Source organism: Saimiri boliviensis, chromosome 13 (genome assembly GCF_048565385.1).
Source record: "Saimiri boliviensis isolate mSaiBol1 chromosome 13, mSaiBol1.pri, whole genome shotgun sequence".
Lineage (NCBI taxonomy): Eukaryota > Metazoa > Chordata > Mammalia > Primates > Cebidae > Saimiri > Saimiri boliviensis.
The window spans coordinates 70,185,927-70,200,408 of record NC_133461.1 but is presented as its reverse complement, the minus strand read 5'-3'; the positions used below and the strand labels follow the sequence as shown (position 1 = coordinate 70,200,408).

The window sequence follows — 14,482 nt, the reverse complement described above, 5'->3', positions numbered from 1 at the left end:
ATTGTCAAGTTAGCACTAAAATTGATCAGTAACAGAGGACCTTTTCTCTTAGCACCCCCTCTCCCACAACACCCTCCTGGCCGCCCCTCGGCCTCCCCCAAGAAGCAGGATCACATTGATTTCTATCTGATTACAGGAGAGCTTGCCCTGACTTTCCCCAGTTACTTAAGCCGGCGTCTCATTGCGTGTCCTTAGAGACCAGGGCTTCGCTCAGGCAGAGAGCGTCTAGACAGTATTCATGACCCATCTGTCTGGCACGGCCCAGCGGATGGCAAACTCTATTAGAACTGAAACCATTTTTCCCTCCCCCTTCTCCCATCCCTCTTTCCCTTTGCGAAGCAGGAATCTGACACTGAAAATTACTATCATTGTTGCAATTCTCAAAATAGCACCGCCAGACTTTCATTAACATCCACGCTAGACTACTAAATATTTAAAGAAGTGGATAAATTTCATCTGAAGTGGGACAGCCCCACACACATGAAAGCAGTAACAGAATCAAAATGTAAATCTAAGAGGTTGTTTTTATCCGAGTAAATTTAGTGTCACAGCAGGAGGAAATGATGCCTAAGGTTTATTAAAATTTACCCTCCCATTTGTTCTCCGCCTTTGTTTATTTGAAAAGGCAGAATTACCGTTTAAGACCCTACACGATTTTAATTGATCAGAAAACCGTCTTGGAGAAACAAAGACAGCCAACACAAGGGGCGGGGCTGGGAGGGGAGGGTATGAGGCTGCCAGCGCCTCCCTGGGGCTCATCCCGCAGAACGATTCAGGCAAAAGTGCCTTGCCAGTGACAGCCTGCAACCTGATCCCGTGGCTAGCCCAGAGAGGCATATTGCCCTCCACAACTTGTTTTAAATACCACCTTGGGTCACTGTCACAGTCAGTAATTGCTTCGCCATAGATTCTTTTTTTTTTTTTTTTAAGTAAAGAAGAAGGGGGCGGGGAGCCCCGTCCAAAGCAAACAGGCTGTTCTGCATAACAGCCCTATTCATTGAACATGCCCTCTACTACCGGCCTTGACAGAGGCCAGCCAGAATTAAGTCTGTGGAAATCCAGAGCCCTTCACCCCTGCCTCGCTCCACGGTAACACCACAACCTGGAAGACCCCTGTCCCATCCCCGATGCAGTCAGCAACATCAACATGGAAAGTCCAATCTGCTGAGTACCAGAGGGCCCCAGAGGCAGGCCCCACTCCTCCTGGCACAGCTGGAGATGCTGAAGGGGCTGAGGCACTTAGGCAAGAGTCAGAGGGAAATTGGGGATCAGAGGCTAAAAGCCCATGTCTGGCTGAGGTGGGCTCTTGGCACCCACAGGTGAAGTGGGGAGGGTGATGGCTGAAATAGAGCAGCCCCCATGCTGAAGCCATGCTGCCTCTCGCCTCCCCAGGGCAGCTGTCATCATCCCCATCCTCCTGACAGAACAGTGGGTCAGAAAGGACAGCTGGCTTCTGGTCATAGGATTACTACCTGGACAGGACACAACCGAAGAAGGGATAGGGATAGCTTATCAATTTGCAGAGGAAACGCCAAGGAATCAACAGAATCAATGATCCCTGACACACAGGGGCTTTTAGGTTAATTTTTTGTAATCTGAAAATCCATCCTGAATCCAAGAATCGTCATCTACCTATCAATTGAAAACATTCATCCTCTGTGGCCCTCCTGAATAGAAGATGGTTGGTTTGATCCCCATCGCCTAAGCCTTACAAGCCTTTTAAGAACTGATGAGTAAATCCCTATCTTACTGGAAAAATACCACAGGAGGGGAAAACAGCACCTCCAAAGACAAAACCACAGCCTGAGTTCAACACCCCAGCAGCGCCACGCCCTGGCTGTGTGACTGAAATCACCTTACTGCTCTGAGTGCTGCATTCTTATGCCCTTTCTAGGATGCTTTTGAGAGATTAAATGAGATGATGCCTGTAAACAGCAGGCACTCAGCAAACCGCAGCTCCCTTCCTACCTAATTCCCATCCCCGGGAAGCAGTGGACTCTCCAACAGATAATGCTTATTGAGCCTGTACTGTAGGACAGGTATTATTCTAATTGCCTTTCCTGTACTATTTCAGTAAATCCTCAAAACAACCCTTTAAAGAGATACCAATAGTATGCCCCTTTCATAAATGAGAAAATTGAGGTACACAGAGGTTGAACAACTTGCCTAAAGCTACAGGCAGTGAGTGGTGACTCCAGGTGACACACTCATGCACACATGCACCACACAGTCTCACCCTCACACAGACACACACTCATGCACATACGCACTAGAGACCTCACACCCACACCCACACATGCATGCACCCACACACATAGACATGCACACACTCTCATGCACACATGCACCACACCCTCACCTGTACACATATATGCACACACACACTCGTGTACAAATGCACCAGACTCACCCTCACACACATGCATACACACACTCAGGAATACATGCACCAGAGACCCTCACACATACCACCCACACGTGCACACAACCACACACTCTCATGCACACATGTGCCACACCCTCAGCTGCACACATATATGCACACACTCATGCACAAATGCACCACTCACCCTCACACACAGGCATGCACACACTCATGCACAAATGCACCACACAGACTCACCCTCACACACATGCTCAAACACACACGTTCACACACCTGCATACACACTCCACCCACGGCACACTCATGCACACATATATGCACACACAAGTCACACGCATGTACATGCCAAACACACTCCAACGCCCACACACTCATGTATACAAGCACTGCTCCACATTCTCACATATCCACATACATACTTGCGCACACACACCACACACAGTCCCAGACACTCTAATGTATTAGAGTGTCTAATGTGCATTCTCACACACCTAATGTATGCACACACAGACTCACACCCACTCACACACTTACACGTCTTTAGGGCCGGCCAGAAGCATTCCACATTTCCTCTGTGCTTGGCATAGCAGATGGATATTCAGAGGCCAAAGGTCTGTCCCTCTAGGGCTACGGTACTGGGAAGACTTGACCAGTCACAGGCACAGTAAAAGCCTATCACACTGTTGGTCCCAGAATAAATGCTTCCACCATACTAGCTCCTTTGGTTGGTTTGGGTGTTTACAGCCATCTAAACACTCATGGGAAAGACAGGCAATTTATGGCCACGGGCTTTATGTAGTCTCTTCCTTTGTCTTCTCATGCAGGCTGCCAGGATCACGTGGGTATTTTCAACTCTCGGTTCCACTCGCAGGGTGCTAGACCATGCAAGCAAAAGCCTTTTTCATCCTCTGGTCAGGCTTGAGTTTTCTAAAATAGTAATATTCATTTCTATACTCAGCAAATATTTACAGGGCCATGCTCCATATGCTACATGCACCAGGCATGGCAGCAGGCATCAAGGCTACAACAGAGACCTCGTGGGCACTGCTCACCTGGCAGCCGTGGTCATAGGGTGCTGGGAGGCAGCAGAGAAAGGATCAGTGGTCTCCAGTCAACACTCTCAGTGTCCACTATGCCCAGCTGACCTTTGAACAATTTGGGGGTGGGGCTCTGATCTCCATGCAGTGAGAAATTCCTGTGTAATATTCAACTCCCCCAAAACTTAACTACTAATATCCTGCTGTTGACTGAAAGCCTTACCTATAACATAAGCAGTCGATTAACATATACTTTGTATGTCATATGTATGGTATACAGCATTCTTGCAATAAAGAAAGCTAGAGAAAAGAGAATGTTGAGAAATATCTTAAGGAAGAGAAGGAGAGATGGCTTAGCCCCTGCATACCTGGAGTTTAAGCTGTTTGGAGTCATTGACAATCCCCAAATCCCAGATGAGACCTGGGAGTTGGCTATCCAAGTGTGGCAGAGAGGTTCCTAAAATGTTGAGTGTATGCCTCAAACATGTTTCATCAGTTCATAATAACACACAGAGGAAATCCCAGTGGTCACCTGTGCACAGTGACAGGGAACCCCCATCCTTAACTTAATGGATTCTATATGACATATATTTTGCAGTCATGATGGGGAATTTCTCTTTATAGAAGTATCTCCACTAATTACTTGAGAAAAAAGGGATAGAATTCGGTTGTGACTAATTTGCAACCCTGAATTCCTGATGGTATCACACAAGAGACCAGTAGAAACGATGCACTCCTGATGGAAGCCCTGCACTGAGGCAGTGGTTTCACACACACGGCATTCGCACCTGAGTCTCCCCAGACCTCTGCACTACCTACCGCATGGCAGGAGTGGTGTGGGACAGGGAATAATGTTCAGTGACTCCACAGGAAGGCAGACAGCAAAACCCAGAGGATGAAAACTGCAGAACAAACAAGCGAGACCCCTCCACCCAAAGTCACAAAAGGGAGGAGAAGGGGCAGTAGGAGGAGGGAGGGAAACAGATATGGAGGGAGAACCCACAGAGTCAGATCCTTTAGGAGTCAGTGATCCACGATGCCAGGGCTTCTTTGGATCCTGGTGCAAACAAATGATAAACAGAACAAGCCAGAATGCACAATTAGAAGACAACTGGAGAAATATGAACTCTAAAAGGACATTTGGTGAATATTCTCTAATATAGAGAATTATGGTTGAGGTTTACTGGAATAATTATAGGAAAAAAAAAATAGAAGTGTCTGGCATTTGTGAGCCCTGGCTATGCACAGGTTTCCCATGTGGTCATGAGCCCAGTCCCTAAGTCCTCAATAAACAAAATGCTTGGGAGATGGGAAGTTGCCGGCTTAAGGTGGAAAGGAGGGCAGTCCTAGCTTGGTGCCTACAGGTGACAAGTAGGGTGCCAGTCTCTTTGGGGGAAAAAGGAAGAAGGTGGGAAGAACTGGTTTCAGAAGTAAGATATCAGCTCAGATTTTAATAAGTTGGATTTTATTTTATTTGGTTGTTATTACCTTAAATGGAAATGGGAGGAAAATGTTTCCTCCTGAAAAAGTCCTGAAGTCACAATCCTAGCTTAACTGGGTACACATTGTCAGCTCCAGTTCATGTAATTTGGGGTCAGTTTTATGAGGTCCCATAGAGAGAGAAGCAGCTACACCCGACCCTCCAGTAGCAGGGGGAGCTGCTTCTCTCCCTGCTTTCCCCGAATCAGATTCTCTCCGTTAAATGGAAATTCCACTGAAGCTGAAAGGGGAAGTTGTGGCTTCTTGTTAACACTGACCTTACTCGTAAGGTCCAGCGGCGAGAATCTCTTAGCAGCGCTGGCTTTGGGGGGGTCTGTGTTCACCAAGGCTTTCAGAGGCCATGGTGCTGCCAGGCTGCATAGGCCACTCAATTATTGCTTCAGGACAGTTGAAGGAATGCTGATGTCGCCCACCAAGATGTGGCCAAGGGGCTTTGGGAATGCAGCACCGCAGGACATGCTCGACTGGCCGGAATGGCGAGGTGGCAGGTCCACCAAGCAGGACGCCAGCCTCAGGCCCCCTGAAGCCGGCCGACCAGCAGGTGGCCTACCCTGGAACCAGGGTAGGAGGTGGAGTCTTATACACCAGCTTCTCTCTCTCTGGGCCCGACCCACTTTCTCAGCTATGCCTCACACGGGCCCCAGCCGTGGCCTTCTGTCCCAGGACAGCACCACCCTCACTGCTAACCTGTTATGCTCAAGCTCTTCTGGGCCTTGGCACTCTGTCCTCAACTCTTGCCATCCAGCATCGTCTTCCAGGAATCCACTGTGACCACTCACCCAACCAGGATGAATCTCTCCATCCCCACAGTACCTGGCCCCGCCTGGCCCTCACTCCCTGGGCCCATTTTTAGTTATCTTTGACTGTGCAGGTGTAAATTCACCTTGCAATTCTCAGCACCTTGATAGCAAGGTCTGTATTTTCCTTCATTCCTTGCTTCCACAAGGCCTAGAACAATGACCAGAGAATGTACTTCATACATAATTTTGTTTGTATAAGGAATACTTCATATAATTATTTTATTTGTGCAAATAATAAATCATTTTATTTGTGTAATTTGTATGTTTAGTGCTCAGGGGTACAATATTTTGATAGAGCGACCAGAGAAAATATGTGACAAAAGCCTGGCAACCTAGGCTGACAGCACATTTCCTCTTCCACAGAAAGACACAGCCAGGAAAACTCTTTCCCCAGGAGGTAACCCATGCCAGCCCAGCTTTACATGTCCATGCAAAACCCTTTGGTCTCTCAGCAGAATAAAGCAGCCCCCGTCCAAGGATAACCTGATCATGGTAAGGAGAGATGAGAGGCAGATGAAACCCACTGTGCCTCAGCTTGGGCTCCAAACACATTTTTGTTTGAAGGGAAAAGCTACTTACAGCAACATTCAGAGCTTCTGTGATTATTAGCATTGCTGGCTTTACAAATAACAGTAATATTTTCTTGCTAACCTTAATTCATGCTGAAATTTAGCAACTATCAAATAGGAGATATGGCCAAGACATCTCAGCCATGGAGCACACTCAAAGCTAACGGCATAGACAGGAAACTCAGCTGATTCTAGCTCATCTGGAAATCCAGAAGGTTCCACCTCGCTTCCACCTCAGTGCCCTCAGGTCCCAGAATACTGAGTGTACCCTCCAGGTGGAAACAAAGTAACCTAGATCAAATAAGCCAATACTGCTCCTAAGCAGGAAGAAGAATGAGGCACCACCTTTCTGGAGTGTGGCACTTCATAGACAAGAGTTTGTGGGATACTCTGATTCCGTCCAGGTGGAGAGGAAGGGGACCATACCATCAGAGCAGCATGCCGTGAAAGGCAGGCTGTCCAACTGCTATAGGAAACATGCTGATGAAGGATCCAATAAAAAATGTGGTCCACTAACACCCACTGACAACTGGAGAGGCTCTAAGGCTCTTTCACGGCTATTAACAGGAAGTGAAATATCCCTGTTCACTGCCCAACGGAATATGGGGAAGAAAATATATATCTACTCAATATGAGACCACTCTCTGGCCTCCTCCCGTGGGAAGCCACACACCTGGCAGAGGTGACCTGCAGCAGAGGACAGAGAAGCCACCACCTGCCCCGGAGCTCCCAGCCACACAGAACAGTCCAGCGGTAACCCATGCTGTGAGTGTCCCCTGGTGACCACCAGGCCAGCTTCCTCAGGAGTCTGCAGAAGGGGGACGTGGGGGCAGGCGCAGGCTAGGTCGCAGCCTTCCCCAGGGACAGAATAGGGAGAAGCATGCAGGGTTGCAGAGCAAGCACACTCGTGGACACCTGTGAATTCCTGCTCTGTGTACAGAATGGTCCTGACATTACAGATGGATGATACAAAGTCACAGCACTGCATGCCCCAGGAAGGGCCACATGGGAGTGAAGATGGCGACTGCAATGCGATGACATAGCCTGTGCTTCCCATGGACATTCTTTTCTTTAGATGCTCATGTGGCAGGAAGTGTGTCCATTCCACAGGGAGAGAAACTAAGCTGAAAGCAGTTCAGTCACTTCCCTAAGCTGAACCTTGAACCCAGATCAATCTGAAGCCACAGCCAAGGTCCTGCCCTTTGTCATTCTGTCTCCTGACTGGCTCTCCAGTCTTCTGAGAAGAGAGTACATTGTAAATAATATCCCATTTTAGCTATAAAGACAAACGTTATAGTTGTATCTGAACAGTAGGGGGCCAAGAGTTTGCCAACAGGATCGTAAGACTCCTCTGTTACGGCGAAGTTGAGACAATGATGGATGCAACTGCCGCCTTGGCTTCTAGGCAGAATTAAAGTGCTCGCATTTTCAGAAATGAGTGGAAAAGCGATCTGGAGACAGGCCTTAAAACCAGAAAGAATACTGACAAGACAGGGAGTGAGGGAGTAGGGAAGGGTAGGAAGGAGGGTTGAAAACAAGGAATCCCTCAGCGAAAGGGCCCAAGGGAAGAAGGAGGAGCTGCAGACACAGAGGACTGTGGAGCGCCCCAGGGCAAAGGCCAGGTCTCCAGAACTCTAAATCCAGTCAAGGCAGCACACACAGTTCTGACATTCTCCGCACAGCTTACCATGGTGTGTCTGCTGTTAGTCAAGTCCAGAGGAAACAGAGTAAGAGCTGTCTTTACTCACCTCCTTCTAAGATCCCCAGCCTGAGTTGAGGCAATCTGAGCCTCAAAATCACTGCTCTAAGTGCTGTCTGTGGATTCTCCTGTGTGATGCTCCGATAACCATTCTTATGTACCCATTGTGCAGATGAGGGCACTGAGGCCCAGGAGATGAAAATGGCATTGCTCCATCCATGGGAAGGGCAGACAAGCGGGGTTCCTCAGGGCTCCCGGCCCTCTGGCATGCCACCTGCCCATCCTCAGGGAGGTGCTCACCCAACTCCCAGTTCCTCATCCTGACCTGCAGCCCTCCTCCCTCTTCTCGAACCCAGCCCAGTTCTGTACACTAAGTAGGATACCCACAGCGAGTGCCTCTGGGCCATCCCAGGCCTGCAGGGAGCCGGAGCTGTCCTGGGCCTCGGGGGAGCCGGGGCCTGTGGGCCAGATGACTCCGGGTGAGAGGCCAGCTAGATTGCGCAGAGACTACCACACAAAGCATGGACCCAACACCAAGCAAGCATGCGCCCAACCTGAACCGCCAAGAACTGTCTTCACAAAGATGGAGATGAGACTCAAAGAGCGCTCAGTAGGAGAAAACGCAAATGGAAATACAACAGAAAAACTTGAGAAAAACTGCCTGTACTATAAGACTCTTGAATTTAGCAAGCATAAATAGCAGGCTTAAAATTTGCTAGAGCACAGTCATTTTTATATTGGGGACATATGTAGCTTGCCCCCCATATAAAAAGGCAGTAGGAATAGGGAAAATAGTTTCTTTTTTAAAATCCCCTCCCATTTTCACATTTGCAGCACTGATATTTATGTAGTCTAATTTCCATAACAAAAATTTAAAAATCTGTCTCAAATATAACTCCTCAAAATAATGTCAGTAAAACTAGGGAGAGAAGCTGAATGCATCATAAAATGATCTCAGTAAGAAGGCGGTGTGAGGAGGTCGGCCCAGCCAACGCTCTTCCCAAGGTGTGCAACTGCAAAAAGATCTTCACCCTCAACCCCCTTCACTTAGCCCAGAGAAACACGGAAAACAGTAAGCCACGTTTCCTAAGAGAAGTTTAGCAAGCATTCAAAGCTGCCTTCTTTCTCCTCCCTTGCCACAAAAACGATGAGATCGAAAAAACCTACAAACTTCAAACTCTGATTCCACTTCTTCAAATTCAAGAAACGCTCAAAGCCTCAGCCTTGGAGATTCACACTTGCCAAACCTCAGTCAAGTTGTTTCCATTCAGTATCTAATAGAAAAACACATGGTCAGAACCTTTAAGGATCCCATGTAAATTTTCCTACTTTCATATTTCAGTTGCATGATTAATTATGGACCTTCACGGTTAATTATGGACCTTCCACATACCCTTCTTTGATTATTTTAAATTACTTCTGAAGTAATAATGCTGGTATGAAGAACACTAAATCAATATATGATTTCCTGGAATTCAAACATTGCTCAGATAAGTAGCAAAAGCCTATTTTAAAACAGCTCCACTGACGACTTTAGAGAATAGAAAGAATTTCTAACTTTTAAACATGCCATCCCTCTATCCTAAAAGAAGAAAACATTTCCTTTGTGAAAATGCAAATCTCTTTCCTTTACCAGAAAACAACCTCCTTCCCATGACCCAGTGACCCACCTCCTAACCGTTTCAGAACCACATCAGACAGTGCCACCCCGCTGGGAGGAGAGACTTACAGTTGAAGATGCCCGGAGGCGGGTGCTCGGTCACCAGGAGACAGTTCTCTTCATCACTGTTGTCCCCACAGTCGTTCTGTTGGTTACAGACCAGCGAACCAAGATACAAGCATTTACCGCTGGTGCAGGTGAATTTGCACTCTGAAAAAGTACAATATAAAGTATGGAGCAGTCAATGCAAGCTTGGTGCTCTTGAGCTATGACTGTTGTTGGTTTTTCTTTCCCCCATTTGCATGCCATGATTGGGAGCTCAGACTGTCTGGAGAGCCCAGGGCACTAAACTCAGAGAAGGGCCATCTGGGTAAGGACCTTCCTTGTCTGAAACATACAAGATGGTGCCCTCCTGCACTCCACAGGGGCCTCGAGGCCTGCCATGCACACCTCACCCTGCAGCACTGCCCGCATGAGCAGCATAGGTACTCTCTTTCTTTCCACAACCTGCTCTGCAAAAGTCATAGCTGTGCGGCTCTATTATTCGGCTTGAAACCATCCTTGGCAGTTCTCCACACCTCTGAGAATGGGGGAGCCCATGCAGCTAGCCACAGCAGGGGGCCAGCAGAACTCAGGAGTGCTGGCTTACAGAAGGACACTCCGACATTTTATTTCCCACTGCCACTGTCTTGTGGTGAGAATCTGGACAAAAGATTTCACCTCTCTGATGTTCATTCATCCTATGCCTAAGAAAAATCAGGCATAATACCAGGTATGAGTAGCAGTGAATTTATAATGTAAAACGGGAAAATCACGTGTGTTTTCTGCTAAAGGTCCATGTTGGTGAATTATAAAAATAGGGCAGATCCCATACCCAAATCTCTATAGGCCACACTGAACTGAACACAGGCTCCCTAAAATCTGTACAAATCAATATTTGAAAATGGAATTCAGTTTTGTAGGACTTTAAAATAAATTTGCATACTTAACACATTACTATCACTTTGAGCAATGGAGAATAAAGGAAGTTACACAGTTATATACGCTTGGGAACAGAAGGGTCCATTACATCTTACAGTGGCTGTCATCCTGCATTCTGAGTGTGGGCTTGCCCCTAGGAGATCACAGAAGCTGGCAGGATTCACACGGCACGGCCCACTCAGTAGACAGCGGGAAGACAGAGTCTCCAGAGGAGTCCTGGGTTCCTCACTGCCGCTGACTGTCACAGCCTCTTCCTTTTTCCAGGCCTTGGTTCTGTCTGTCTGGAATAAGGGCGACAGGCCTGGATCAAGTCCAAGGTCCTTTCAACTCTAATTTTCCATCATTCAAATAAAAGGCTGGGCATCGGCACACCAAGCCCTCTTCCAGCGATGCTAACCATGTATGGGGCTGCCCCAGCCCAGCCTGCCTCACAGGGATGAACTGTGGCCCGCAAGAGAATAACCTTTACCTGTCGTAAAGAAACACAACTTAAGAGTTCTCAAAGTATTTTTGTGAACCTGTATGAAAAGGGTATTATAATCCTCCATCTTTTCACATTCTCCTAAAAGACTATAGAAAAAGAAACCAGCCGAGCTGCTGACCTAGTTTAGAATAACATGTGAACACAGCACAAATGCACACCCACTAGTGCCTTGCTGGCGGCGCCATCCAGGTTAGAAAATCTGTGTGCCTAGAGAGGCCAGGCCACGTGGTGGGGGTGCTGCTGGAGCCAAATGCTCTCTTTCCATAAAGTGGAAAGATTAAAACCCAGCTGTTTGAAATCACATTTATGAAGTAACATTTTTTAACTTAATGGAAAAAAGGAATGTCAAGGGAAAAATTTATCTTCCTTTCCAAAAGAAATACTGGACTACGGATTTATACCAAACATGAAAAGCACATTAACCAAAAACAGGTACTCCCCGTGTTGCTAAAACAGGGACTGGGAAAAAAGGAATACTAACCTGAATTGAATCAAACTCTAACTAAAAAATTCACCATTGCTGTGGTTTGAAAGGATCTGAGGTGAGACTACCATATTCAAGTTGGTGTGGAATGTTAAACTAGCCAGGAAATGAAACCACATCCACACTTTACTCATTTTACCTTGTTGGAGGGAGACATGACATATTTGCAAGGAAATGAATTCTGTGACTCATTCATTTGTTCATATAACCAATATATTAGCCGCTTCCATGCTCCGTGCTAGGTACTGAGACATGGAAACTCAGAAATGAATGAGCTAGCCCTCTTCAAAGAGCTTATGATATGAATTATTTAAAAAATATAAGCAGTGACTAATTTGCCACTCTCCAAGGCCATACATTTCCCTTCTTTATCTTCTTCATGTCTAGAGTGCCGCCCAGCCTATGACAGGAACTTGGTGAATCACACATTTGTTGAGTAAATGAATAATCTGATCTGAGCCTCCTAAGAACCCTGTGAAATAATTAGAGCAGATATCATTCTTCCCATTTTATTTCATTTTGCCCTATCTCACCACACTGCCTCAGTTTCCAAACCCACTTTCATGAATGTGAGAGACGCACTTGTAATAACAAAGTTCCCCAAATGGCTTGTTGTCTTAAGCAGGTTCAACATTACTCAGGAAGTACTAACAAGGCTTGTGCTACTAATGTGCTTGGCTCTTACTTCTTAGATAACTGAAACATCAATCTATTGAATTTCAAATCCAGCTGAGTACAGTGACTCATACCTGCACTCCCAGCACTTTAGGAGGCTGAGGCAGGAGGATCATTTGAGGCCAGGAGTTCTAGACCAGCCTGGGGAACGAAGAGAGACTCTGTCTTCACAAAAAAGTTTAAAAATTAGCCAAGTGCAGTGGCGCACTCCTGTACTCCCAGCTACTCAGGAAGCGAAGGCAAGAGGATCCCTTGTGCCCAGAAGTTCAAGGCTGAAGTGAGCTATGATCACACTCAAGCCCAGGTGACAGAGCAAGACCTAGTCTCTAAAAAATAAAAAACTGCAAACTTATAAAATCTAAATCTCAGCAGTGAGACATTAGACCCAAATCAGAATAAGGTCTTTCCATTACATGGCCACTGGAATCAGAATGACCAGATTGAGAATTTGAATTTATTGGCTTCTTGATGTGATAAAGAAAATACTAGAAAATTGCTATAATGTGATTAAGTGCTAAGAATTAATGCTAAAGCTGAAATGAGAACTGCAGAGCACAGTAAATATCTGTCCGAGTTAACAAAACTGGCGTTGACAGAGGCAGGCTTCTACCTCCATCCAACCTCCCCAGGCTGTCTCCAGCACACTTTAACAACCAAAGGCCCAGCGCATTCAGGTCCTCTAATAACGAGGTCATTGCGGTATTTCAAACAAACTGATAACTCTAGGAGAAAGGCCCTCACCTTAGCTGCATATTGGGGTCACCTGGATATCTTTCAGCACTGCCAGGGTCAGGGTCCCAGCCAGGAACTGCTGTCGCTGGCTTGAGGTGCAGTCTGACAGTGGGGGTTTCCAGCGCCCCCAGCATGACTCCAATGGGCAGCGCAGATGGAGAACCACCGTCTACTAAGAAACGAGGTAGCTCACTTACAGCAAGCCTCCTCTTTAGTTAACGGTGTTTTATTGGAATGTTTATTTCGTATTTGCTAATTTACAAAGAACAAACTAAAATACAAGCTCTTAAAATAAACAGGTATTTGGATAATTGCTGGCTACAGGGCCCAGTCGCAGTATTGTTTTATCAATGGGCCATTTTGGAAACTTTGGAACCAATGTAGTTTTGACCCCTAAACTACATTTTGACAGACTAGAACCAGAGAGTGTCCTCCATGAACTAAACTCAAGTCAGAGAAAGACAATGGAAGAATTTTAAAAATATGTTGTCCTATAAAATGTTGTCTATTCTTTGTGGAACTTGTTGAGTATTTCTGACAAGCTAGAAGTTGAGGAAAATCAAGGATTGTTAAACACTAGAAACATTTTGGTGACAAATTCATGGTGACCTGAGATGGATAATATTGGACTGGAATACAGACTGAGCCACTCGGGAACCGGGATCTCCTCCAGGAGCGGTAGACGTATTATAACCATTTATAAGATTTATATCACTCCTCTTCTTTAAAAAGTTGGGACCTTTTAAGTGAAGAAAGTGGCATTTTTCTTTGCCAAAATATCCTATTTGATTTCTTATTTAAAAAAAAAAAACAGCAAAAACAACTTCCAGAATCAACAACAGATTTTAGAATCGCTGTACACACTTCTGGCAATAATACAATCCTCTCTACATTTAGGGTCTTTAGCCTCTCTGCATTTCTACATAAAACTTCTGATGGGTTTTTCAATGTTGTGGAGTTATCCCAGAGTCATCAAATCTTAATGCTGAGAGGGACCTAGACACATGGTCCACCTCTCACCTCCCAGGTGAGGAACGAGGCCAGGGATAAACTCTGACTTATCCAAAGCTGGAAAATGAATTACCTGTAGTGGAGCATAAAACTCCAGATTTCCATCAGATTGAGAGGAAACCCTTTTTTGTCCTGAAGGTCATTCTAGTTATGTACAAACTAACATCAGCCAGTTAGGATATACCATGTGCAAGAGGAGAAAGGAAAAGAATAATTAACAGGAACAGAATTTCCTAATATTTTGTCACCTTTGAAAAAACAGGGAATTTTAGGAGTCCCAAAACTAGGGGAAAAATGGAATATCTCAAAGTTTTCTGTGAATTCCAAACTTACATACAGAAAACCTACATTAAAAAAATTTTTAAGAATCAGTTGCTAAACAAATTTGAATAATGTAAACCTAAACTCAGTCAGGATTCAATGATAAATGCTCAATCTTAAGTAGAACAAATCAAGCCTCACAG

General features: G+C 45.9%; 1 protein-coding gene across 14 annotated transcripts in view; it reads right to left on the bottom strand.

Annotated features, from left to right (window-relative positions):
• LDLRAD4 (low density lipoprotein receptor class A domain containing 4) overlaps positions 1-14,482 on the bottom strand; it is a 418,190-nt gene that overhangs the window by 196,821 nt on the left and 206,887 nt on the right. For 13 of the 14 annotated variants that reach the window (XM_074383794.1, XM_074383797.1, XM_074383796.1 and 10 more), the window contains one exon: positions 9,721-9,861. The exons of the other annotated variant lie outside the window; for it this stretch is intronic. In XM_074383794.1, coding sequence (XP_074239895.1) covers positions 9,721-9,861 — 141 coding nt within the window. The remainder of the gene's footprint in view (positions 1-9,720; positions 9,862-14,482) is intronic. 14 annotated transcript variants of the gene reach the window in all.